Source organism: Lynx rufus, unplaced genomic scaffold (genome assembly GCF_022079265.1).
Source record: "Lynx rufus isolate CCGP_SWC_20201006 ecotype Redwood Valley unplaced genomic scaffold, mLynRuf1.p SCAF_4, whole genome shotgun sequence".
Classification (NCBI taxonomy): Eukaryota; Metazoa; Chordata; class Mammalia; order Carnivora; family Felidae; genus Lynx; species Lynx rufus.
This window is the reverse complement of record NW_025814856.1, coordinates 6942344-6969082: the sequence shown is the minus strand read 5'-3', so window position 1 is coordinate 6969082 and position 26739 is coordinate 6942344. Positions and strand designations below refer to the sequence as shown.

Sequence of the window (26739 nt, the reverse complement as noted above, 5' to 3'; positions counted from 1 at the left end):
TCAGCCCCACCCGGAGAGACAGAGGCCCCTAGAGGGCCCTGGAGCCTGCGTAAAGACCCTCAGCCCCTCCCTCGGCTCAAGAACGGGATTCCAAACCACCAGAAACCAAGGGTCAGAGAGTTTTCTGGAGAGGAATCTTTAATTTTCGCTAGAATCTTAAGAGGTTCTGAAGAGCCCCAGATTTGGACTAGAGCCTCAGGGGTGGGCCTTGAACCGGCAGCCTTTTCTTAGGGGAGGAAATGGGAGGATGAGGAGGAAGTGGGAGGATGGGACTAGAAAGGGCTCCAACTGGACGTTGGACATCTTCCCTCAACTCACACAAGGCAGGCGCACTGAGAAGAAGCTTTATTAGCACAAGAAAGAGGCTTCTGGAACTGGGAGGGGAATCCTCCCAGGCCCCTCCTCCGCACTGCCTGCAGGGCCCTTGTCTCCGCTGGAATTTGGAGCTGCCAGAGTGCTCTGTTCTTGCAAGGTCCCAAGATGGAACCAGGTAGGACAAGGCAGAGACACACAGCGGTTGGGCATAGTTTCATGGGACTATATGGTTTAGCTGTCAGTGAATGGGCATTCATGTTTAGGCACGCCACAGTGTCACTGTGAGCACTAGCAGATGCTTATGGGCAGAGAGGTGGTTAACGGAGGTCAGTGTCAGAGATGGGGGGAGGAGTAAGGGCTCAGTGGTTGTCCCTGGGCAGGTTACCAACTAAACCATATCACCATTGCCAGTCCCCTTCTGGAGGAAAGCAGCTTAGCCAGCCGGAGTAGGAAATTCCAGCCCCGCTTGATCTTTTCGCCAGGCACTCCTTTGCAGTGCACAGCCAGTACAACTGTACCTGGCGGCCCTGAATGAGACTAGACTGAGAGCTCCCTGAGGACAGGAACCTATGTTCCTCTTCTTTACTATTCTAACCCACATAAAAGGCACTCAATAAATAGCTCATAAGAGAACAAATTAATAAATACATCCATCAAAAGTTGGGGACAGTCAATGGACAGCCGCACTGGAGCTGGCATGTCATCGGAAGGATGGGGCTATGTTTCCATGCTGTATGTGTTTGTGCAGGCCACTTCTCCCTAGGACTGCGGGGCCTCAGCACACGCGGCAGGGGTGAGTTTCACTGTTTCACAGTTGGGTGTCCCAGGTCAAGTGAACCACCACACCCCCTCTGGTCTGGTCAGGCTTTGGCACCCCTCACAGTCATGACCCAAGTCCCGCCCCCTCCTCATGGCTCAGTCCTGTGACTACAGGTCAGGTGTGAGGCTTGGGGATCCTAAGTGTGCATGTGCCTTGATCCCCAATGCTGTCTGTATCCTGTCCTCGGGCGTCCTGGGAAGGTGGGTGGAGCTGAATGGACCGTTGTTCAATGTGGCACCGCTGCCACTGTGTGGGGGGCTGAGGAGGAGGCCCTGTCCTGGGACAGGTTCAGGGTGGCGTGGCTGGTGTGTTCAGCTTCATGGCAGCCGCCTCCTGGGCCTTCTGTAACTTGTATTTCTGGATCTTCCGCTGGCAGTTATAGAAGTAAGCAGCTAGGCCCGCAGCTCCTATGGTGAAAGCAACTGTCACCAGAATGGTGGTGAGGATGTAATTCCGGTGGTCTGTGGGGGAGGACACAGTGGGTGATGAAGGTCGAGCCAGGCTCACTGCCTCTGCCCTGCCCAGCCCTAAACACCGGCACACTCACAGATCACGTTCACGACCACTTCACGGGTGACCTCACCACGGGGGCTCCTGGCCTGACACAGGTAAGTGCCTGCAACCTCCCGCGTGACAGGTCTCAGGTCCCCGATGGGCAGCAGAGCATTATCCCCCTTCCGGCGACACTTCAGCTCAGGAACTGGATTTCCCCAAGCTTGGCATGTCAGGGTCTGCTGGGAGCCTTCCTGCCACGTCCAGTTTCCCAGACAATCCCTCTTGTCTAATCGGGGACCATCTGGAGAAACACAGCAAGATGAGGGATGAGGTCAGGGACCAGGACACCCCTCACCACCTGGGACAGGAGGACTCTGGAATCTGGGGAGAGGGCTGGAGGGGACCCCCAGAGGGCAGGAGCTCCAGAGGCCTTAGGGGTTGGGTCTTGAGGATTAGGAGTCATTGTCCAGCAGCTCCACTCACACAGGACACGGAGCTCCCGGGTCTGGTTCTTGTGTAGCACCTGCCCGGCCACCTCCAGGAGAGCAGAGCAGAAGAAGATGCGCCCATTGTCCTCGGCGCTGGCATTTAGTTGGAGCTGGGCCCTGGGTCCTGGAAGCCTTGCCGGGACCCCCCCGCTCAGCATCACCAGGGCCCCGGCCTGGGCTTCACACTCCACGGTCACCACAGTCTGTTCGGAGACCTCTGGCTCACTCAGGGTCAGGTTGGGAGCCGGGAAGCCTGGGGGCGGGGCACACGGTGAGCACCGCCTCCCAGTACCGGTCCCACCCCCTGGAAGCCCCGCCCCGTCTCTACTTACTGTAGATGGTCACATTCCCCTGCCACGACCGGCTCTGGTGTCCCAGGGTCACCACGCACGACAGCTGCCGGGTGCCTTCCTCTTCCATGTTGGCCTTGTCATGGGCCGTGGCCAAGAGGGAGTCGTTGTTGTGCGTGACTGTGGGGTGCAGATTCCGGCCAGACAGCTCCAGGCGGACTTGGGCCTCCGAAGCTGGGAACAGCCCGTCCATGGTGCAGTTCACGGGCCACTCTGTGCCCGCTTCCACAAGGCTGGGGGTAACAAGGTTTGGGTGCGTCTCTGGCAGGACTGGTGAGAGAGGGTGGGTGTGAACACAGAGGGGACAGACAACCTAAAGCCCTTTTCTGGGGGCATCTTCATTCCCTCATCTGGGGCATCCTCTTCCCAAGAGCCTCCGTGGCCCGGGGTCACCCCTGCCCCGGCACACATATGGGGTTACCTATGGGGTTACCGCCTTCTCAGAAGATTCTGCAGCTGGGGCGCCCCATCCCAGCGCACCCCACCCCAATGGCCAAGAACATGCTCTTTCCCAGGAGCCCTTGTAATCTAGGTAGGTCACCACCTTAGCACCCCCATGACCAAAGGCCCCTTTCTTCCCCACGCGCCAAGCAGGAACCCCCCCCCCCCCCCCCGGCCCCAGCCTATCCTCTCTGGCAGCTCCCCAGCGCCTCACCGAAAGTTCGGAGCTGCCTGGGGGCCGAGCTGTTCTGGAACAGACCCAGCCCTCGGGACCGCAAGTCCAGTTCCGTGCGGCACGAGAAATTGGCGAGGTGGTCGTCTCTGCCCGCCAGCACCGTGACCGTGGCCTCGGCAGGCTCCCCGACGGCCGGCTGCCGGCTCAGCTCCTCCTCCCCGCGGAGCAGCACCACCGTGAGGTTGGTCCGGGGCGCCCCGCCGGCCACCTGGCAGCGCAGGGTGAGGTTTTCGCCCACGGGCTGCCAGCGGGGCAGGGGGGCCAACTCCACGCGCTCCGGGAACCCTGGGGGTGGGGGGGTGTTGTGTGAGCCAGAGAGGCTGCCCGCCCGCAGGGGGCGCTGGGGCGCCGGCTGCGTCCCGTCCAGGGGCCTCCCCCCTCCCCGCTCTTCACGCGACACACCCCAAACCACCTAAGCCAGACAGGAATGTTAAGAGCTTCTGGATAAACCGGTGGGAAGTCCCCAGGTGGCTGAGAAGGGGGCAAAAACAATTTATCCACTGCAGCGTCTAAGAGTGAAGGGTGGGAAAAAAAAAAACAAAAACCAAAAACCTCAAAATCTATCACCGGGAGTCCCGTCAAATACATACAGTAAATTTAAACTGCCCAGTCCAGTAGAGATTGAGTAGAGATTGTTTTTAAGAGACCCTATGCTCCCCCCTTCTCTTCTTCTTGGCCTTATTTCCCCCCACAGCACCCCTCACTGTCCGACACCCAAGGGTGACACACATCTTCTCAGTTAACTCGTTTCTCTATTTCCCTGTCCTGCCAGGTAAGTTCAGCCCGGGGGGGGGGGGGTCTTTGTCAGCTTTGTTCCCTGATCTGTTGGTGGCACACAGTAGGTTCTCTGTATTTATAGAAAAAATAAGTTTGAGCCACCCGCACTGACTTAAGGCCTTTCAGGAGCCCCCTTTTAGGGGAAAGAAGTTCCCAAATGTGCTGCGTGGTCCCCTGAAATATTAAAAATGCAAGAATAACCAACAGACACTCAAAACGGAACTCTGAGTATCCCCTGAAAACACAACATGTGGGCTTGGGTTTTGCAGGCCAGGGTCCCCGTTACACATAAAGTAACAGAATTTGAGGCCGGGACTGAAAGTGAAAATTAAAAGCAGAGTCCCAGTGAGCTGTGACTTAGCACTGAGGGCCCTGGGTTTGATTCCTAGCTTTGGGGCTTCTGTGCTATGAGCTGTAGGCGAGCGACTTTGCCCTGGAAATTGCTCCAGCCCTCGCAGTTGGGGAAATCGAATCTCAGTTTCCTGAGCTGTAAAATGGGTTATTGGAGGTAGGGCTTTCATTAATGCATTTAAGAAATAGAATGACTGTAAATGGACATGAGGTTTCCTTTTAGGGTGATGGAAATGTTCTAAAATTAGATGGTGGTGAGGGCTGTGCTACTCTATAAATACATGCAAATTTGTTGAATTGTACACTTGAAAGGGGTGACTTGTGTATGTATTCTGTAAATGATATCTCAGTATAGCTTTAAAAACAAACGGGGGGGGGGCAAGAAAACCTTTAGACGTCCAGTGCTTACCCATAAGCACCTGCTGCAAACACGAATTTGCAGAGCTGGGTGCAAACCTCAAACCTCAGCCCCCAAAAGGAGTTCCTATCTCTTGAGCACAGCTCCTTGCCCTGAAGGCCAGACTGGGGGAGGAGGTCTGTCTTGCCCCTGCCTCTCCCTGAACCCCAACCTTCAGTCCTGGTTAGTTCCCTCTTCCAAGTATTTGTCTGCCCTCCCTTCCTGTACCCAGCCACTGCCCACACATGTGGCCTGGACGAGGTCCATGGCCAACTGCTCGCTGGCTTCCCAAAAGGCCAGCCTTCTGCTAATGATTTTTTTTTTAAGTTTATTTGCTTATTTATTTTGAGAGAGAGAGAGAGCCAAAGAGAGAGACGGGGGAGGGGCAGAGAGAGAGAAAATCCCATTCGGGGCTTGAACCCATGAACCGTGAGATCGTGACCTGAGCCAAAACCAAGAGTTGGATACTTAACCAACTGAGCCACCCAGGCAGCCCAGCCTTCTGCTATCTAGATCCCTGGCCTGCTCTCACACCCTCCATGGCTTCCTAACACCCTGAGGAAATCCCCACCAATCTGCTGGTATTCAGCCCTTCCTAACACCGACCCCCTCCGTTCGGCATGTTTTCCCACTCAAACCTAGGCTGTTCCCTCTGCCCTGAAAGCCTGTCTATACCAACTTCTACTCACCCTTCAAGGACCAGTTAGGGGTCATCTCCTACAGGAGGTAACACGCTTATCCTTTCTAGAGAAAGTTCAGCCACCCAGGGATCTTTACACCAGGGGTGGGGCAGGACCAAGCTAGATAGGGCCTCTCCTAGGTGACCCCCTGCCTGTGTGTAGGACATCGGCTCCGTTTCACAAAGCTGGGAATTAAGGCAAAGCCTGGTACCCAAAGTCACAGAGGGAGAGACGTGGCAGACCCAGGCCCCAAAGTTGGAGCACTGGGTTTTCAACTATCACGCCAAGATGCAGAAGTCCCTCGAGGAGGTTTGCCTGGGGTTTTGCAGGCCACTGGGAACGTTTGGGGACTCTCCTCAGCTGGCCAGAATCTGCCCAAACATGCTCCAAACCAGAAGCAAAGCCGCTGTTTTCCCCAAAGGCTTTGCCCAGACACCACGATGGTGGAGTGTCCTTCACGCCTCAATGCATCATTACACCCACGCGAGGAGGTCTCATGGCAAAGTCAGTGAACAAGCCACATCCCCCGTGGCCACCCGGTCCATAAAGGCCATGCTGGGACTGGAACCCAAAGCTGTCTAACCCCGAGAGCAGTTGGCTAACTCTTCCTGTCCTTTCTGCCTTGTTTGTTTGTTCCATCTTGTTTTCATCTGAATTTTATTTATTCATTGCCTATGGTAATAGTAGTTCTCACAGTTGAAAGTGCCCAGAGAAGAAGAAGGCACATAGAAAACACTGGCCCCATGCCCTCTCCCGGAGCGCCCCTCCCCCAGCCTCTCTCTCTCATTTCTTGGATTTCCTCTCCTGGCTCCTTTCTGTGTCAACACGGGCGGCCCTCACCCCACCCTGCTGGTCCTCAACACCAAGGATGGCATGCCCCTCGTTCTGGGCACGCCTCTCTTCTCTTGAACGTGACGGGACACCTTGGAGGTCACTTCTCTTTCAGGACACGGGAGCTTCCTCCTTCTCTTTGTGCAGTTGCATACTGCGCCTTCGAGTGAGCAAACTACAACGTCTCTCCCCCGTGCCCTGTGCCCGAGTGGCTTGCAAACTTCTGCCCATGCAAATAAAGCCACAGTAAAATAACGCCATCCCGCAGCCTGCGCCGCTCCCGCGGGGCTGGGGACACACATAAGCCCAATCCCGAGGAATGGGGTTTCTCTGTCAAAGCACACATGCGTGGGCCACTTAGAGAACTGACACCACTTCCCCACTCGGGGCTGTGCTTCTCTGTTCCCACGTTGTCAGCGATGTCCCAGGACTGCCCGCTTCCCCACCGTCTTGCCAGCATGGCTGTTATCAACCCTTTTGATTGCTGTCAATATGCGAAAATTACCATGTCCGGCTACTTTTAAATTGCATCTTCTTTAACATTTTGTTTTAAATGTTTATTTATTTTTGAGAGAGAGAGAGAGAGAGAGGCCGAGCACAAGCAGGGGAGGGACAGAGAGAGAGGAAGACACAGAATCTAAGCAGCTTCCAGGCTCTGAGCTGTCAGCAGAGTCCCGACGCGAGGCTCGAACTCACGGACTGTGAGATCATGACCTGAGCCAAAGTCAGACGCATTTAACCCACTGAATCACCCATGTGCCCCTAAACTGCATCTCCTTCTTTGTTAATGTTTATTTATTTTGAGAGAGAGACAGAGAGAGAGAGCATGTATAAGCAGGGGAGAGGCAGAGAGAGAGGGAGAGAGACAGTCCCAAGCAGACTCCGCACTGTCGGTGCAGAGCCCAAAGTAGGGCTTGAACCCACAAACAGTGAGATCCTGACCTGAGCCAAAATCAGGAGTCAGATGTTCAACCGACCGAGCCACCGAGGCACCCCTAAACTACATCTTTTAAAAAGTCATATCTAGGGGCGCCTGGGTGGCTCGGTCGGTTAAGTGTCCAACTTTGGCTCAGGTCGTGAGCTCGCGGTTGGGGAGTTCGAGCCCTGTGTTGGGCTCTGTACTGATAGCTCAGAGCCTGGAGCCTGCTTTGGATTCTATGTCTCCCTCTCTCTCTGTTCCTCCCCTGCTCTTGTACTCTGTCTCTCTCTCTCTCTCTCTGTCAAAAATTAAGATTTAAAACAATTTTTTTAATAATAAAAAAAAAAAATAAAGAGTCATATCTAGGATCTGTCACATGTTTCCAGAGGCCTACAGTACTCAAATGTACTGAATCTCTGCAATACGCTAAATGCACCCAAGAAAATTCAAGAAGGGGTTTCAAACGACAATGAGGCTTTCCGAAGATGTGCCCACCAGTGCTCTGGCGAGCCAGCTCTGTCCCCACTACCAAGCAACAAAGGCTGTCCCAGCCCGAGGGGACTCGCACGCGTCCACCTCCCCCACCCAGCCTGCCTTGTCCAGCCCCTGGGCCCAGCCACTCACAGTACACGGTGAGAGACATCGAAACCATTGTCTGTGCTTGACAGTATGAGAAGCATATTGGGGTGCTATCTTCCTGCACACCACTCAGTTCAAACATCTTCCAGTTGTCCCCCTGAGCGACCTCCTTCTTAGTCAGCTGCGTCTCCAGGCCCAAGAAGGGGCGATGGTCACAAGAAGTACTACAGTTCACCTGCACAGAGCCGCCTCGGGGTATGATGGCTTCTAGGGGGTGCACTGATGTTTGGGCCCCTCCAAGTCCTAGAACAAAAGATGGAAGTCAGGACAAATCGGGTTCATCAGCAATTACCGTGTACCCAGCCTGGGTTGAGGGCTGGGCACAGAGCCCTGAACGAGGCAAAACGCTGCCTTCAGTGTGGGAGCAGAAAAATTCATAGGCAAACAAGATAATTAATAACTGATGTTAATAAGAGCTTTGGCAAAAACAAAACAGGGTGAGAGAACAGACAGTGACTTGGTGACAGGGTAATGTGTGAGCAGAGATCCGAATGATGAGAAGGGGCTGGCCATTCAGAGAAGAGAGAAATTAATTCTAGGCAACAGGCACAAGTGCAAAGGTCCTGAGGCAGGGTGGCTGGAGAGAGTTAGTGAGGAGGAAGAGCTGGGAGAAAGGTCAGGAAGATGGATCATGTGGGCAGGGCAGGCCATGCCAAGGACTTGTTCTTCATTTGGAGGGCAGTGGGGAGCCACGGCGGACTTGAGCAGAGGAGGGACATGAAGTCAGTGTGCTTCTCTCTCCCAGGACGTGAGGTGGAGGAGGCTAGCCCTCCAGGAATGGAAAAGTTCCAACTGAGTTGTCTCCTCACTTCCTCTGCCAAGTGGTCTCCGCTCTCAAGACCTCAATTTCCCCTTCTGTAAGGTGGGTAAATATAGTCATCCCAGCCCCCGCTTAATGCAATGGACTCCTAGCACAGGGCAGACAGTGCCTGTTTGCAGGGAAGAAGGGGGCTTGTGGTGATTAGCTCCCTCCGACTCCCTGGTGCCTCCAAAGCTGAAAAAAAACATCTATCTGGGCCCTTCCAAAGGGCCTATCTATCTGCCTCTTGCAAAGATTCCTGTCCTCAGCTTTGGGTTCCTCTATCTGGATGGAGGTGTGGGAAAACAGCAGCTCCGTGAATTCTCCGAGAGTGATTCTGGGATAGTTCCCATTTCACAGAGTGAAATGGTGAGGCTGGGAGAAGTGCGGTTACTCAGCTGAAAAGCAGTAGAAACCACATTGGCATCTGGACTAGAACCCTTTGTTGGGCTGGTAACCACAGGTGTCCCTTTCCCACTCTCCGGCTTCCCAACACAGACCACCATTTGGCGCTCCCCCTGTCTCCCTTCGGCAACCCCCAGACTGGGGTTGGTGGAGGGGTGCTGGGGCATGCCACTCTCAGCCTCTGGCCTTTGGGCAAGTCAGCCCTGGAATTCCCCTGAGCAGAGGCAGTCCTGGACTTCCCCAGGGGCAGGGGGGACGAGGAACAGAATGTACATGTGTGTGTGTTGGGAGGGGGGGGGTCCCCAGCCTACTCAGCTTGGTGCCGGACACGTCCGCACACAATCAGACCGAGTCTTGGAGCCAGGCGTGGCACTCGGCCAGGACACGACCATTTCGAGTGGCCGCTCTTACGTTCTCCATCTTACAGCTGAGAAACTGAGGCTCCGGGAAGGTCAACCTCTAACTTGAGGCCTCCCGTGGAAGTGATCCAGGGTCTGGATTCGAACCCACTGCTGTCAACTTTCAGCCGGCGGCTCTAGCCCCAACTTCCCCTAAACAGCTACCTACGTACGACAGGGGCTTATCCCCAGCCGGCCGGGAGCGGGTCCTCCCCGTGCGCCTGGGGCGCAACGGGGATCCGGGGAGTTGGCTCGACGGCAGCCCCACCCCGACTCACCTGGGAGCAGAGCTCCGATCAGGGCCAGGAGCGCTGGCAGCGCGGGACGGGCGGTGCCGAGAGCCATAGCGGGCCGAAGCTGGGAGAGCAGGGCACCGACCTCCGGCAGCGCAGAGACGTGCGGCTCCGACTGGGCTCATGGCCGCAGCGCGTGGGCCTTTTATTGTGGCCGGGCACGGGGGGCAGAGGGGCGGTGCTACTTTCCCGGAAACCTCGCGCCTTCCCCTCCGGAACGAGGGCTCCGGCATTTCCGGATTGAAAGGGTGCCGAGCCTAAGTCGCGTTGTCCCCCCTCGTTGGCCGCTGGAGCGCTGGAATTTCCAAACTGAAGCAACGAGGGGCGCGGCGGCCGGGCGAGCTCAGGGGGGGGGGGGGGCTGCTCCCGGTGCGACAGGTTCGGTCCCGGGGCCGGGCTCACCGCGGTGCTGCGGTGCCGCTGCTCTAAGCGCTCTACGGAATACCGCCAACTACCCTGGACGGTAGGGACTGTTATTGTGCCCATTCCACAGAGGGGTAAACCGAGCCTCCGAGCGGCGAGGAGGTTCGAACTCGGCTGACTGTCCAGCGCATGCAGGCCTCTTTAACCGAGTGGACGATCACTCTTTAGGGTGGGGACCCAGGAATCTCTTCGGGGCACTCTCTATCAAGGGTGCCCCTCCCCCAAGGGGCAAGCCCTTGCTCAGCTGACAGATTTCCCAAGAAGCGGCAGGAGCAAGCCTGGGCGCATGCAAGGGTCCGCGAAACCATGGGGTGAGGACTCGAGGCGTCATCACGTCCGGGGCCCTGCATCGCACCCCCCCCCCGGCCGCCCCCGCGGCCGCGCTTCTCCTTTCGGCCTCCGCCGCGGGGGCGTCTTTACAGCTCCAGAAAAAGGAAGGAAGCCGCGTGGTCCTGACGCGCCGAGGTCCCCGCTGCCGTCCCCAGGCCCCTCGGGGAAACTGAGGTAGCACACCTTGAATGGAGAGGGGGCGCTCGGACCCTTCCTTTCCACAGGGAAACAACTACGCCCCGAAGTGGGGCGAGGAGAGGAGGCGGTCAAACTCCAAGCGCTGCACCTGGCTCTTGGAACTTGAACTCTGGGCGCCAGCGGTATATTGTGCGGATATTTGCTGGGGCTAGTTCCATTAGGAAGGGGCGTGGGGGGAGGGATTGTGTCTATAGACCGCCGCCGCGCCCCCCACCCCAAGGCCACGGCCTACGCGTGTGACCCCAAGGCTTGGCATCTACCACGTCGAGGCTGGGGGCCCTGGGGTCTCCCAGCGCTTAGCCACGCCGCCTAAGACTTCCTGTTGTGGGATGCGCGCCGCGTCGCCATGGAGACCTCTGAGGGGCCAGGGAGGTCGCGCAGCAGAAGGGGAAGGGAGGGAGCCCAGGGGACGTTCGAGCCCTTCCTTCGGAGGATAGGGCTTCGAGTCACTCATCAGCTAGAAAAGCATCCCTTCTCCTGCCCTGATGATTCCTAAGGGATTTCCACGGGGATCTTCCTACGCGGGGTGTGGTGGGTGCTGAAATCCCTCCCCGAACTGCCTGGGCAAAGGTGCAGGGTAGGACCAGGGACGCCCCAAACCTCGAAGGGACTGGGAAAATCCTGTGCGGGAGGGAGAGGGGGGGTTATTTTCCGGCGGATTTTTCTCGGGCTTTCCGCAATGGGTCTCTGGACTTTGGTCCACAGTGCGCGGGCGGCGAGCTCCCCCGCGCGGCCCGAGTCTTCCTTGCAGCCATAAAAGCGCGGTTCTTTCGGATCTCTCCCGACAGGCCCTGCGGTGTTCAGTGGGTGCCTGCTGTGATAGAAATCCTTTCGAGAGCTGGCGACAGGGCAGTGAAAAGGAAAGACAAACATTTCGTCATTGTGCAGAGATGGTTCCAACGTGGGAGGACCGATAAGAAACAAAAATATATGGGGTGAGTGTTGGTGATTAGTGCCGAGAGGAAATAGAATAGGAGGGATAGGGAATGTGAGGGTTAATGAACTTTTAAGTAGAGTACTCTGGGAAAGACTGAGAAGGCGACATTTGAGCAAAGACACGGGGAAGTGAGGAGGCTCCTGTGACAATATCAGGGAGGGAAGATACCAGACAGAGAGTGCTGAATGTGCAAAGACCCTGAGGTAGGGACAGCCTGGAGGCCCATATGACTGGAGTGCAGTAAGGAAGGGAGGAGGAAACGAGGGCAGGGAGGAGATGGTGCCCGGCATGCTTGTCAGTCGGCAGAGGACTTTGGCTTTTCTTCCCAGTGAGGTGGGAGCCATGGAGGAGGGACAGCCCCAGCTCCAGTGTTTATAGGCACCCTCCTGAGACAGCAGGGGCTATGTCCCAGGGCCAGGGAGGACAGGAGGCCAGAGAGGAGGTGACTACTCTAGTCGAGGTGGGTAATAATGGGCCCTTGCTCTGGGCAGTGCCATCGGAGAAGTGATCTGACATCCGTTTTGGTGGCAAGGTCACCTGTGCTTGCTGGGACATGAGGACAGAGCGGAGTTAAGAATGACTTCTTGGTTCTGGCCTAGGTCCCCTGGGAAGACGGAGAGCCATTTCCTGAAATGAAGATGGGGTGGTAATGGGGGCCAGGGTAGCGAGAGGAGCGTCCGCCTCCTGGTCTCACATTTCCTTTGTGTTCCCTCTAGGAAAAGGAAAGCGGAGGCTCCCCAGCCCTTCGCTGAAGTTGCCAGGAAGGGCAAGGCTTCCTCCCGGGTGCCAGGCAGTCTTGGGCAGTCCAGTGAGTGGACCCACTACAGACTAGAGGCCACGGACTCATGTCCCGCTTTGTGGCCTGGCCCCTGCTCTCCCTTCACTCTGAGCTGTGGCGTGGCCACCCCGCCCTTCCTGGCAGCTTCAGTGAATTTCTTTTGTCCCCGAGCATTCTGAACATGCTGTTCCTCTAGCCCAGAATTTCCTTCCCACCGCTTTTACAGGAGGTTCTCAGAGCATTTCACCCACAAGGTTGTGACAGGAGGAGCAGATTGGGGATTTGGATCCAGGCTCTGACAACGTAGCGGCTGTTTTAGTGGACGTTCTCCCCAAAAGCAGCCCCTGGAACCAAACTTGGTGTTCTGGCAGTTTATACCTGGGATGGGGGTTTGGGGGGAGTCGGGGAAGGCAACCAGGAAAGCTGTGGGTTAGTATGGAGACCTCCTTTGGGGGCCACTGTGGTTCAGTCTCACTGAGGAACCCCTTGGAGATGGGCGGACTTTTTACGCCAATCCTGTGCCTCGCTCAGTCGAAGCTCCTCCAGGAATGTCAACTGCCTAATACTTCGTTACTCCATATGTACATTTCTATTCATTTATTTAAACAGTTTTTGGTCACCGGGCTGTCCATCGCATCCCAGGACCTATTTACCTTGTAACCGGAAGTTTGTACCCTTTGACCCGCTTCACCCATTTCCCCCACCCCCTGCCTCTGGCAACCACCAATCTGTTCTGTATGTAAATTCAGGTGTTTCTTTTGTTTTGCTTTATAGTTGATTTATTTATTTTGAGAGAGAGGGCGGGGCGTAGAGAAAGAATTCCAGGCAGGCTCCACACTGAGAACAGAGCCTTATGCAGGATCACACAAACACGAGATCCTGACCAGAGCTGAAATGGGACGCTTAACCAGCTGAGCCACACAGGTCCTCCTCAAGTGGTTTGTTTTTGTTGTTGTTGTGTTGTTGTTGTTGCTTTTACGATTCCACATGTAAGTGAGGTCATGCAGTATTTGTCATTCTCTAACCTATCTCACTTAGCGTAATGACCTCAAGGTCCATCTGTGACGTAGCAAATGGCAAGATTTCCTTCTTTTTATGGACGAATAGTATTCCGTTGTGTATATGTGTGTGTATACACTTATATGTATACGCATATACATGCATACTATATGTCAGTTATATATGTGTATACATATTTATGTGTGTGTGCGTATGTATATAGTATATATCTATATCTATATATCTATATCTATCTATATATATCCGTTCATACATTGATGGACATTTAGGTTGTTTCCATGTCTTGGGTATTGTAAATAATGCTGCAGTAACATGGGGGTGTAGATATCTTTTTTTTTTACTATTTTTTTTAATTTAATATTTATTTATTTTCGAGAGAGAGAGTGTGAGCTGGGGAAGGAGCAGAGAGAGGGAGGGAGACACAGAATCCGAAGCAGACTCCAGGCTCTGAGCTGTCAGCACAGAGCCCGCCACGGGACTCGCACCCACAAGCCATGAGATCGTGACCTGAGCCGAAGTTGGACGCTAGAACGACTGAGCCACCCAGACACCCCGGTAGTACTATTTTTAATTTTGGGGGAAACCCACAATACTAGTTTTCAAAGTGGCTATACCAATTTACATTTATATGCTGTGTGTGTGTGTGTGTGTGTGTGTGTGTGTGTGTGTGTATATACATATATATACACGTATGTGTATATATATGTATATATATGTGTGTATATATGTGTGTGTGTGTATATATATATGTATGTATATATATATATATATATATATATATATATATATATATATATATTTGAGACAAATTCACAATACAAAACTTACTTTTTGCCCTTTAAAAATTTTCCTGTGTATTCACAATCTTGTACAACCAGTATATGATTCTGGAATATTTCCATCACCATCCCCAAAAACCTGGTACCTCCCAATCCTCTCTCCTCTCAGCCCCTGGCAACCACTAATCTGCTGTCTCTATGGGCTTGCACATTCTGGACATTTCCTATCAGTGGAATCACACACTACGTGGCCTTTTGTGTTTGGACTCTTTCCCTTAGCATAATGTTCGTGATGTTTAGCATAACGTTTCGTCCATGTTGTAGCATGTATTAATACGTTTTCCTTTTTTTAAATTTAAATTTAAAATTTTTTTTTTTAATTTTTTTTTTTCAACGTTTATTTATTTTTGGGACAGAGAGAGACAGAGCATGAATGGGGGAGGGGCAGAGAGAGAGGGAGACACAGAATCGGAAACAGGCTCCAGGCTCCGAGCCATCAGCCCAGAGCCCGACGCGGGGCTCGAACTCATAGACCGCGAGATCGTGACCTGGCTGAAGTCGGACGCTTAACCGACTGCGCCACCCAGGCGCCCCTAAATTAAAATTTTTTTATTAAGTGGGCTCCACACCCACTTAAGAGTCGGACTCAACCAACTGAGCCCCCCAGGCGCCCCTATACTGAATTTCTTTTTAGGGCTGGATAATATTGCATTGTATGGAGATAGGACCTTTGCTTTATTCATTCACCAGCTGATGGACATTTGGGTTGTTTCTCCCTTTTGGCTACCCTGAATCATGCTGCTATGCACGTTCATGTGCAAGTGTTGGTATGAAAATTTTTTCAGTCCTTTCGGGATTATACTTAGACGTGCAATTGCTGGGGGGGGGAGCGCCTGGGTGGCTCGGACGGTTGAGGGTCTGACTTTGGCTCAGGTCATGATCTCGCGGTTTGTGAGTTCGAGCCCCGCGTCGGGCTCTGCGCTGACAGCCCGGAGCCCGGAGCCCGGAGCCTGCTTCGGATTCTGTGTCTCCCTCTCTCTCTGCCCCATCCCTGCTCATGCTCTGTCTCTCTGTCTCTGTCTCTCAAAAATAAATAAACGTTAAAAAAATTTTTTTAGAATTCTACTTTCTGCACATCCTCATCGATACTATTGTCTGTTTTCAATTTTTTTTTTTTTTACATTTTATTTATTTTTGAGAGAGAGAGACAGAGCACAAGTGGGGGAGAGGCAGAGAGAGAAGGAGACACAGAATCTGAAGCAGGCTCCAGGCTCTGAGCTGGCAGCACAGAGTCCGACGGGGGGCCTGAACCCACAAACCACGAGATCGTGACCTGAGCCAAAGTGGGACGCTCAACTGACTGAGCCACCCAGGCACAGAAGGCTTTTTAAAGCTCCACTGGCATCCAGTAAGTGACATTTTAGGGATTCCTGTATTTTGCCCCCATTTTCTGTTTTGTGATTACTGTTATTATTGCCATCCTACCGGGGCAGGAGGAAGTGATATATCATTGTGGGTCCCCAGTCCTTCTGACCTGCCCAGCAGACAAACCCACCATGGTCCCGTGGCACTGACGGTTGGGGGGACAGCAGGTGTCAAGGGTTGTGGTCAGGATGCTGACAGCCCCTGTCATAAGCTGTGACCTTGAGCAAGCCCCTTTCCCTGGTTGCGCCTTGATGGCCTCAGCTGTAGAATGGGATGGTAACCCAAACCTCAAAGGGCGGCCATGGGGTTCCGCTAACACAGTGTGGATGCAGCGCCCGACGAGCACAGAGCCAGAACAGGTAGTAGCAGTCGCTGTGTCTGTTTCATTAGGACTCAGCTCTGAGAATCTCGCCTCCAACTTCCCAGGCAGAAATACACATTTCCTCTGTGTTGCCACCGATCTGGTCGATACATCACATTTCGTCCTCGCAGCCCTAGCTGGTAAGGCAGAAAAATTCATGCTGTTGACATCTCAGTCAAAACACAACTTCGCTTCCTCTTTCGCCCCTTTATTCTGTGGTGGAACCTTCCCCCCCCCCCCCCCCCGGCTGAGAATTCTGCCCGGGACTCAGGCTCAGGTCGGTGGCATAGTCACGCCTCCGAACTTGGCTCAACGTTGGATGGGAGCCCTCTCCAGGCTGGAGGCCTCGGTGGGGGGGAGAAAGGGTCTGGTCTCTCTGCTGTCAACTCTTCTGTCTGCCTCGCCCCTTCTCACTAGCCTTTGGATCCCTCCTGCCCGGGTGGGGACATGACAGCTGGTGGCTTCGCCCTCTTTGGATGACCCAGCAGTGTGTTAACTTTAATCCACTCCTGGTGGATTGGTGGGTATGTGTTTGGGAGGAGGTGCTCTGAGGCTTTCTTTCCTAGACACCCTTTCACTGGAGTGGGGACATCTTTGGTCTGGTTGTGGCCCTTCCCTCATCCCCGCCCAGTGGGCCTCCGTGCCGACCCCCAATAAGTAGACACCCTAAATCCACCATCAAAGCTGCCTGCCTTTCGCCCCTGTGTTTCCGGGGAGTCTGATCCCAGCCCCAGTGGCTCGATTTTGCTTTCAGTTTCCTTCTTTCTCTCTTTCTTTCTTTCTCTCTCTCTCTCTCTCTCTTTTTTTTATGTTTATTTTTTTTTAATTTTTTTTAACGTTTATTTATTTTTGAGACAGAGACAGACAGAGCATGAACAGCTGAGGGGCAGAGAGAGAGGGAGACACAGAATCTGAAATAGGCTCCAGGCTCTGAGCTGTCAGCACAGAGCCCGACACGGGGCTCGAACTCACGGACCGTGAGATCATGACCTGAGCTGAAGTCGGACGCTTAACCAAGTGAGCCCCCCAGGCGCCCCCATCTCTCTCTCTCTTTTAATGTTTATTAGTTTTATTTATTTTTGAGAGAGAGAGAAAGAGCAGGGGAGGGGCAGAGAGAGAAAGGGAGAGAAAGAATCCTAAGCAGGCTCTGTGCTGTCAGCACAGAGCCCCATGTGGGGCTCGATCCCATGACGCTGGGATCGTGACCTGAGCCAAAATCAAGAGTTGGGGGTTCAAATGACTGAGTCACCCAGGCACCGCCGTCTCTCTCTTTTCAGAAAGGCTTATTATAGAGAATTTCAAACACAGGCAATCATGGGTCCAACTATCTCTCCTTCCTGCAAGGAAAAAGAAAAAAAAAAGCACTAATCCTCAGTATCTGGGAATGATTAAGATGAGGTTGGGGTGGGGGGGTGGTGGAACGAACTCAACATGACTGGCGTCCTTATAAAAGGGGGGAATCTAAGGCGCCTGGGTGGCTCAGTCGGTTAAGCGTCCGACTTCGGCTCAGGTCGTGAACTCACAGTTCATGGGTTCGAGCCCCACACTGGGCTCTCTGATGTCAGCACTGAGCTTCGGATCCACCCTCCCCTGCTCGTGCACATTAAGTAAACATTAAAAAAACGGGGGGGGGGATGGTGCCCAGGGGCACCTGAGTGTCTCAGTTAAGTGTCTGACTCTTGGCTTTGGCTCAAGTCGTGATCTCACGGTTCATGAATTCGAGCCCCACATCGGGGTCCACACTGACAGTGCAAAGCCTGCTTGGGATTCTCTCTCCCTCTCTCTCTGTCCCCCCCCCCCCATAAATACATAAAAAAAATAAATAAACTAAAAAGGAGAAACCTGGACACATACACAGAGACATTGCCATTCGAAGATGAGGGCAGACCTTGGAATGACTACCAGCCATGTAACGTCAAGGTTTGCCAGCAGATGCCCAGAAGCCAGGGGAAGGAAGAGGTTGGGACAGACTCTCCCTCACAGCCTCAGAAGGAATCAACCCTGCCGACACCTTGATCTTAGATTCCTAGCTTCTAGAACCATGAGACACTACATTTCTGTTGTTTCACCTCCCCCAGGCTGTGGTACTTGGTTAAGACAGTGCTGGAAAACTAATGTGTACATATTCATACTGCCTCCTGATTATTGGAAAGCGCGTTTTAGTTATCGGATTTTGTTTTTGTTTTTTTTCCTTTTTTTAATGTTTAGTTTCGAGAGAGAGACAGAGACAGAGCACGAGCAGGGAAGGGGCAGAGAGAGCGAGAGGGAGACACAGAATCCGAAACAGGCTCCAGGCTCTGAGCTGTCAGCACAGAGCCCAGGCGCCCCAATCAGGTCGTTTTCCTAATGCCTTTTTCCATCCTTGGTCTGGCTGGGGTCTCCGGTGTGGCGGGACAGGTTCTGACCCTTCTTTTCACAGTCTATGTGGGCAGAGGTTGGCCTTGCTGTTGCCTGACCGCTGTAAGGTAGATAACTCCACGGCCTTACTTGTAGCTAGAAAGATCTAGAGTAGTCTGGGCACCATCAGAACAGCTGGGTCTTACCCGAAGCCTCGTGTCCCCGCGTGGCCGGCCAGACGCGCAGGGAGAGGTAGGTTAACAGTTTGGCTTTGGCCCAAGCAATGTTTTCCCACCCGCCCTCTGCACCCCTTCTTAACTACTGGCTCCAAGTGGCTTTTTTACTTAGTCAAATCTGGTGCTTTAAGGGATCAAAGTTTGTATCCGCAGAGGATTTTCAAAGAATGTGTTATGAGCTCTGAAGGCACTCCCTAGAGAGGCATTCCAGAGATGTTTTTGGCCAGGGGCAGCCCAGCCCATGGGTGGTCACCGCGGCCACCTGGCCTGGCCGGGCCTACATCCACAGGTGGCAGTTCTGGAGAACTTTAAAGAGATTGACCACATCGCAGTCTGTGTTAGGACTGTTTTTAAAGATTAACTGGGGGAGCAAACAGCAGACTCAAGAGTTAGGATACCGGTTTGGGGGGGGGGGGGTGCGCCTGGGTGGCTCTGTCGGTTAACTGTCCAACTCAGGTCATGATCTCACCGTTCGTGGGCTCAAGCCCTGCGATGGGCTCTGTGTTGACAGCTTGGAGCCCGGAGGCTGCTTCAGATTCTCTCTTTCTCTGCCCCTTACCCACTTGTGCACTCTCTCATGACAATAAGTAAATATTAAAAAAGGGAGGGGGTGCCTGGATGGCTCAGTTGGCTAAGTGTTTGACTCCTGGTTACTGCTCAGGTCATGATCTCGTGGTTTGTGGGTTCGAGCCCCACACTGGGCTGTACGCAGAGTGTGGAGCCTGCTTCAGATTCTCTCTCTCTGCCCCTCCCTGCTCGTGCTTTCTCTCTCAAAATAAGGAAATAAAACTTAAAAAAAATTTTTTTTTTTAAATAGAAGAGAAAAAAGCATTAGGATACTGTTTTGGTGTTTTTAAAAAAACGTGTTTATTCACTCATTTATAGACCACATGGATTCAGACTCTGCTTAGGGGAAATCATTATGACGACAGCTCAGGTCTCCACTTCCCATTTTTAGATCCGGTTTTTAGACTCAAACCCACTGCTTGGCATGAAGGACCATGACCAATGGCACCACAAACCCCATCAGGGACGTGAATTCTTGGTGCCAGTGCTTGGGAATGGGGACGCACCAGGAGCGGGCTCCTAATGACACCAGTGCCCCTGGTTCCTCGAGTCTGAGTTGCCCTGGGAAAGCTGACTGTGTCGCTGCTATCGACAGCCCTGAGGTTGTCCCCAGGAGAGGTACCCAGCAGCGCCTAGCACTCCGGAAAGAGCTTGACTTGCCACATGGAGTTATTTACAAAATGACAATGTGCTGTTCTGTTTCTCTCCTTTGATTAAAAAATAAAATTGATCTTCAAAATGAAAGAGAAAATGGGGGCCAAAGTTCAGTCGGGCTGTCTGCCAAGTCGCCTCTTCCTGGTAGTGACACCGCTCAGGCACTGTGTGGCCTTCAGCTTCCTACTGGGATGGGGGGGGGGGGTTGGGGCGGTGCGGCTCTGCCCTCACAGGGTGGGCACAAGGCTCCCAGGCCCGCTGGCGGCTTGGCCCGGCTCAGCAGGCGCCCGCGTGGAGCGGTCCAGGGAGAGGGCGGCCGATGGGCCCTGAGGTGCACAGGGTCACGGCTCAGGGGAAGTCCCGGTAGGGCAGGCGGAAGGGGTAGAGCGGCGTGTAGCGGGAGTCATGCCAGAGCAGCTTCTCCTCCAGGAAGGCGACCGTCTGCAGGGTCAGGACCAGGGTCTGGTGTTTGAGCATGCTGTGCACGTTCAGGCCTGGGGGGCGGGGGAAGAGGTGCAGTAGAGGCTGGGGTGCCCTACCACACCCGGGGTCCCTTTCCCTCCCGTATTCCCCTAGAGGCACCATGGTCTGGCGTGGGGTCACGAATCTTGCAGTCTAGCTGCTCACTGATGGCAAGACCCCGGGCAAGGGACTGTCCTCAGCCCAACTTGTCATCGAGAGCCTCCTGCGTGCCTGGCCCTGCCCTGCGCTCGGGCTGTGATTCCCACCTCGTGCTGGGAGGCACTGACCATAACCACAGCAGATGTGTAAACAACGTACTGCGGGAGGCCTGTGCACCTGCGGTTAGTCGGGAGGTGGAGGGGTGGGGGGGGGATGGCCAGGGCAGGGAGAGGATGGGGCAAGTCGTGCGGGATCCTGTGGGCCTCGGGAAGAACTTGGGCTTTGACCCAGAGGGAGGTGGGACCCGGAGAGGGCTGGGGGCAGAGGCGGGAGGAGCTGGACTCAGGTCGCACGGGCGCCCTCTGGTGGCCGCAGGGGAGAACAGAGTGCGGAACGGAGCAGGAACCAGGGACCAGGGCAGAGGTGACCCCACCGGTCCAGGAGGGAGATGGGGGTGCTGGGTGGAAAGAAGTGGTCGAATTCTGGATATGTTTAAACTCAGAGCTGACAGGGGGAGGTAGTAGGGACGGGAGCAGAGGCTGACGGCATGCTCTGTGGCCTGAGCCACGGGAAGGAAGGAGTTCTCGTGCCAAGGTGCCTATGAGACCCCCACCCCCGACCCCGGAAGCAGCTGTCAGGGAGGCAGCCAGACCTCAATCAGGACACCAAGAGAGAGCTCTTGGGGCCGAGTCAAGGTAGTGACGGGTGGGATGGATCCCACCTCGCAGCCTCTCTAAGGAGCCAGATGAGCAGAGCCGGCAGCCCTCACGCTTACTCTGTGCCGAGCACCGAGGCCCGAGCTGGGACAGACGCAACCTCAGAGCCTTTCCTTAAGGGTGCCATTTTCCCGATGCTCCGTTTGGGCAAGCTGAGGGCTGGCTGGGGGAGGGTGGCCACTGCCCAAGGCCACTCAGCTGCTGAGTGAGTGGCAGGTATCGAACTTGAACTGGCCCATGGACTCTTGGGGGCCTAGGGGGAAGAACCAGGGCCCTCTGCTCACCGACGGCCGGGATCAGGTTGAAGGTCTTGAGCCCGGAGGTGGCGGCCACGGCGTTCTGAGGCATGTCCTCGTGTGCTCTGAAACGGAGGCCAGAAGGTGAGCGCGGCAGAGGACAGCGCCCAGCACCCCCACCCCCGCTCTCCCCGCACCCTCACACGTCCACCAGGAGCACGGAGTCCCCCCAGTGGCGGTAGCGGGCCAGCTCCGTCAGGTACTGGGGGTCCGAGGTGGGCAGCTCCAGGGAGTCCACGATGTGCAGGTAATCCTGTTAGGAAGAAAGGACAGTCTGAGCCCCCCACGGCTCGGCCCCCACAGCCCACACCCTAGGACCCCCGCGGCCCCTGGCGGGATCGGGCCTGTACCTGGGCCAGCTTGACAGTCAGAGCCACCTTGAGGCCCTGAACCCGCACTTTCATGGGCAGCATGTAGTAGTAGCTCGTGGGGCCCCGGGGGCCGTGGGCAATGCCTCCTGCAGAGACAGAGGTGTGCGAACAGGTGAGGACCCCCGCTGGGCTTGGGGGCAGAAATCGGTCACGATGGCTGGTGTAGGGAGGCTGCCCGCAGGCAAACGGAACCGGCAAAGAGGACAGGGCCTCGGGTAGAGATGGGGAGGGGATGTTGGATTGAGGATCACCTGGGACAGGTGACTGTGCCTCACTGGGCCTCGATTTCCTCAGCTGTCAAACCCTGAGTGGGGATCCTCTTCCGGGCCCTGGGAGTGCGGCAGGGAACAAGATGGACAGGAGCCCTGCCCTCATGTCATTCATATTCAGACACAGGCTCAACAGCAGAGGGAATCGGGGCTCTCTTTTCGGAGCAGCACGAGGAGTTGCTGGGGGTCAGGGGCCCAAAGGAGGTCAGGGAGGGCTTCCTGGGGGAGGCACAGCCCAAACACATCATAAGGATGAGAGGCATTGGCCACGGGAGGTGAGAGAGGACACGGAATCAGCTGTGTCTGGTCAGAGAGGATGTGGAGGGACAAGGGGGGGGTCTGCAGGCACCCGTGCCTGGAATGCCAAGGTAGGGAGCTCAGACTTCCCACAAAGGCTACAGGGACTGGGAGGTTTAGGAAGAGCACCCTGGGTGCTGTGTGAAGTGTGGGCCACGAGAAGTGAGACGGGAGTTAGGGCCAAAAGGGGCTGTGGCCATAGTCTGATGAGAGACGCTAAGGCCAGAGCTGGGGAGGGCTGGGAAGGTGGACTCTCAGGTCTCTGATCCGCACATGGGCAGTGAGGTCCGTGGGCCTGAGTCCTGCTGCCCCTGCCCAGGTAGAAGGAATGGGACTGACGAGATATCACCCCAGATGTGTGCGCAGAATCACCCAGGGCCCCTCCCCTCCCTGCCCCGCTCACCTCCTCGCCAGATCGGGGAGCGGATGCTGCCATGCCTAGAACGCCCACTGCCCTTCTGTGGCCAGGGCTTCCGGCCCCCACCCTTCACCTCGGCCCTAGTCTTGGTCTTGGCGTAGCTCTGCAGGCACAAAGGGAGGAGAGGGTCAGGTTCCCGAGGCAGACACTGTCGCGGCTTAAAGGCACCAGGCCTGGGAATACAGCAGCGAGCCGGGTAGACTGGGGCTGGGGAGCCCGGCAGGAGGCACAGAGATTAGGGGGCCGGGACAAGCACACAGCACTTCGGGAGGGAGTGAAGGATAAAGAAATCAAGAGTTCCCTCATCCACTCCAGAATGTCAGCAGCCTCTCTGCTGCCTGGCACACAGCAGGCGCTCGGTAGTTTTTGAATGATTTCAATGTGGTGGCAACTGAAAGGAAGGTGTGGCATAGGGAAAGGTGTGTGCAGAGGCTCGAGAAAATCGGGGAGAGGTATGGGGTGAGGGATTTCCAATGCCAGGCTGAAGACCTCATTTCTAGGACCAGGGTGGACCAGGGAGGAGGACTCCCTAGATTTCTGAGATAAGCAGAAGGGAAACAAAGAGATCCTGATTGATAACGGCTTCTTCAATGCACTTGGCAAAAACTCCAAACTATTCACCATCGCTCCTGCTGACCTCTGTGACCACACGAGGCTCCCTTCTGTCCCTGCCGCAGGACTTTTGCATGTGCCGCTCCCGTTAGCGCCACTGCCCCCCTTTACCTAGTTAGCACCTACCACGCACCCGAGGTTAAATGTCTCTTCCTCTGGGACGTCTTCCCTAATCATGTATTTACAGGCATGACTACTCGACTCAAGTTCACCTCTCCGACTAGACTACGAGTTTCGCGAGGATAGAGATCGTGCCTGTCTTGTCCACCAGCCCAGTGTCTCATCTAATGCACAATGGGTGTTCAGAAAACACCTGGCAAGTAACCCATCGGCGAATGGTTCAGGAGAGAAGAGAAGGCCTGAGCCTAGCAGTCCAGGAGCTTCCCTCGGCCTCCCTCCCCCAGCCTCCTCCCTCCCCCCCCCCCAAGGCACTCACAATTCTCTTGAAGTTCTTCTGCCAGATGGCAACCTGGTGCAAGATATCCATCCTGTGGAGAACGAACAGGATGTGAAAGGCCCCCCTCCAACTGAAGTCCTCGCCACCTCACGAGATGCAAACAGGGGCTCCTCCCTTCAGTGCCAGGGCCCTGTGTGATCTGCGCCCCGCCCCCTCGGCCCCATCTCGCACCACCTCCAGGCCCGCTCCGTCTCCATTCTGTGAGATGGGGTCCAGCCTCCATGCCTTTGCGCTCACTGTTCCCTCTGCCTGAAATGCTCTTCCCCTGGCTGGTCCCTTCTCGGCCCCAAACAACATCTCCGAGAGGAGCCTCCTTGCTAGGAAGAGGGCCACCTCTTCCTGCTTCTCCCAGTACCTTACTCTCTTCCTAGGCTTCCAACTTACTCATTGCCACCCTCTTTATGGGCTGCTTTGCCTCTCTAGCCCTGTGACCCCATTCAGTAGACACTGGTCACAGGCGTGGTCATCGAACGCCTGAAGTGTGGCCAGTGCCACGTGTTGCAATGACGATATTGTAGACGCAGCAGGTTAAAGAAAATAAATCCTTGTTTCTTCCTTTTTTTTTTTTTAAACGTGGCTACTAGCAAAATTTAAGTTATACGTGTGATTGACGTTACGTGGCTACATCGGACACGACTGCCAGGGTAGTCTGCCAGGGGTTGGCAAACTATGGCTAGTAGGCCAAATCTGGCCTGCTGCCTGTTCCTGTCAATATGTTTTACTGGAACACAACTCCGCTTTTGCTTACAAACTGTCTGTGGCTGCTGTTGCGCTCCACCACAGAGATGAGTAGTTGCCATGGGGACGTTATAGCCTGCAAAGCCTAAAATATTTTCCTATCTGGCCCTTCACGGGAGAAGTTTGCTGACCCCTGCTCTAGACTGTAAACAACATTGGCAACCTTGGCGCTCATTCACTGCTGTATTCCCAACACCTAGAATGGAATCTGGCACATAGCAGATGCTTCCTAAGTATTTATAGAATAAGCAAAGTATGTTGTTTTTAATTTCTTTAAGTTTATTTATTTTGAGAGAGCGCACGGGGGGGGGGGCGGGGAGAGAGGGAGAGGGAGAGAGTGAGTGAGTATCCCAAGCAGGCTCTGCCCTCTCAGCACAGAGCCCAGCTCAGGGCTCAAACTCACGAACCGCGGGATCATGACCTGAGCGGAGATCAAGAGTTGGATGCTTCACCAACTGAGCCACCCAAGTGCCCCATGTTGTTTTAAATTTAATTTTGTCACCCTCTACTAGATTGAGACTTTGAGACTCTGGAAAAGTAGGGGGCAAACCATACCAATACCAGTAATAGTAATAAATAAACAGCACTTATCATGTGGCAGATATGATGCACTTCAGAGGTATCATATGCTTTGGCAAGCCATAACCCAGCCCAAGGAGTCGGTCCACACACGGTTGAGATCCTGGCTCTAAATCTTACAAGCTGTGTGATGCCAAGCAAATTTCTTAACCTGTCTGTGTTCTCAGTTTTCTTATCTACAAAGCAGGAATAACTGAACCCAGGGTTGCTATGACGGTCTGCTTAACCAAACTGCAAATAGACTATTCCAGGCACATAGAAAGGGCTTAACCATCGTCATGCTCATTTTTACAAAACTCAATTAACAGCAACGATAATCAATGTATCTATAGAACTTCTGCTGTGCCAGAATTAACTTGCTTCATCATCACAGCAAACTCTTGAGGTTTCACAGAATGGGGACACTGAAGCATAAGAGGGGAAGGCAGGATATGAACTCAGTCACTTAACTCCTCGTAGATGTTACCTCTTAGATCTCAACCTCACACAACTCTGTAGCTGGGAAAATCATCATATCCCCCTTTGGCAGGTGGAAAAACCGAGGCTCGAGCCCAGATCATCCTGATTCCTAAAGTCTCGCGTCTCATCCTTCTGGCACTCAGTTCACCATTTCACTCTCACTCACCTGGGCGCCGTGGAGAAAACGTCGGGGTGCAGTTCGGCCAGACCCACACGCTCCTGCTGGTAGCCCCGCAGGGACTCCACCCAGGCCTGCACCGGACGCCGGGTCGCGGGGACCGGGAGCTCGCACCTGCGCAGCACAGGCGCCTGGGGACCTGAAGCGATTGGGAAGTCAAGGGTCAGGACCGAGCGTCAGGGCTCCCGGTCGCCGCCCCTCCTAGGGCGACCCTGACAACCTCACCCGCGCTAACTACTGCCTCTGGCTTCGCCACCGGGTGCACTGCCTCTTCCGCCAGCGCGTTCAGGCCCTGTAAACCGTGCACGAGAGTGAACGACGACGCCCGGAACCTCCAACCTTTGTCCTCCCATCCCGTCCCCAGTCTCGGGCCTCACCCGGCAGCCGGTGGGCCGAAGCCAGGCCCGCGCCCCGGCCCGCACTAGCTGCAGCATTGTCCCGCAGCCCCCCACGCGGAGAGGTCACGGCTCCTCTGGGTGTGCGCGACGCCCGGTGATGACATCACTCCCGCGACACCGCCCACCTCGCTCGGCTCGGCGCTGGAAAGCTGAGTGTGCAAGAGCGAAGACGGCGGGGCCTGGCCCGGCGTGCCTCCATCTCCGCCCCAAGACTAATCCCCAAGGCCCAACTTTCACGCCTGGCCTAAAGGACCCTCTGCGACCCCTGGAAACTCGACTTGCAGCAAATAGCCGCGCCCCCTGCACACGCCCAGCTCTTCTTGGGGTCCCGCCCCCTAAGAGCAGGAATCCAGCCAATGAGACCTCCGCGCCGAAAGGCACCCTCCTCGTTCAGCCAATGAACGTTAAGCCTGGCACAGTGGCCCCGCCTATGGCTGGGCGGTTCTGGGGCAGGCTTTAAGAGAACATGACCAATAACCGTTACCCTTTTGGTGTCGGTCACGCCCTCCATGCCCCTCCGCGTCCCATGTATCTTCCTAGAATTTCTGAGGTGGTTTTGGGGTTTCCGATAACGTGCTTTTGTGTGTTTAAGTGCAGGGCCTTATCTCCCACAGAAAGCTCTTAGGACTGAGCCTGTGGGACCGTGCCTCTC

At 54.8% G+C, this 26739-nt stretch overlaps 3 protein-coding genes and 1 long non-coding RNA gene across 8 annotated transcripts; 2 read left to right on the top strand and 2 right to left on the bottom strand.

Annotated features, from left to right (window-relative positions):
• Window positions 1-123: 123 nt before the first annotated feature.
• ICAM1 (intercellular adhesion molecule 1) lies at window positions 124-9708 on the bottom strand. Its single transcript, XM_047097198.1, has 7 exons — window positions 9619-9708; window positions 7724-7981; window positions 3124-3429; window positions 2451-2738; window positions 2114-2371; window positions 1683-1931; window positions 124-1596 (listed from the first exon to the last, which is right to left on the bottom strand). Exons 1-7 carry the CDS (start codon window positions 9683-9685, stop codon window positions 1424-1426), a joined length of 1599 nt encoding a protein of 532 aa, XP_046953154.1. The 5' UTR covers window positions 9686-9708; the 3' UTR covers window positions 124-1423.
• Window positions 9709-9872: 164 nt separating this feature from the next.
• Window positions 9873-13740, top strand: LOC124524319 (uncharacterized). Of its 5 annotated transcripts, none has more exons than XR_006965215.1 (3): window positions 9873-10096; window positions 11373-11519; window positions 13696-13740. XR_006965215.1 is itself a non-coding variant. In XM_047096525.1 (3 exons), the coding sequence occupies exons 1-3, from the start codon at window positions 10343-10345 to the stop codon at window positions 12476-12478; spliced, it is 606 nt and encodes a 201-aa protein (XP_046952481.1). In that variant the 5' UTR covers window positions 9873-10342; the 3' UTR covers window positions 12479-13026. The 5 variants fall into 5 exon arrangements, 1 of the variants encoding a protein (XP_046952481.1); XR_006965214.1 differs by lacking the exon at window positions 13696-13740 and adding an exon at window positions 12013-13026; XR_006965213.1 differs by lacking the exon at window positions 13696-13740 and adding an exon at window positions 11851-13026.
• A 1664-nt stretch (window positions 13741-15404) lies between these two features.
• On the top strand, window positions 15405-19503 carry LOC124524320 (uncharacterized). The gene is made up of 3 exons (XR_006965217.1): window positions 15405-15506; window positions 15914-16024; window positions 19416-19503. It is a non-coding gene; the product is annotated as an uncharacterized LOC124524320 (long non-coding RNA).
• Window positions 19300-26387, bottom strand: MRPL4 (mitochondrial ribosomal protein L4). The gene is made up of 9 exons (XM_047096524.1): window positions 26067-26387; window positions 25915-25981; window positions 25678-25828; window positions 23715-23766; window positions 22652-22769; window positions 21662-21768; window positions 21455-21564; window positions 21300-21376; window positions 19300-20172 (listed from the first exon to the last, which is right to left on the bottom strand). Exons 1-9 carry the CDS (start codon window positions 26121-26123, stop codon window positions 20027-20029), a joined length of 885 nt encoding a protein of 294 aa, XP_046952480.1. The 5' UTR covers window positions 26124-26387; the 3' UTR covers window positions 19300-20026.
• Between the last annotated feature and the right edge of the window lie 352 nt (window positions 26388-26739).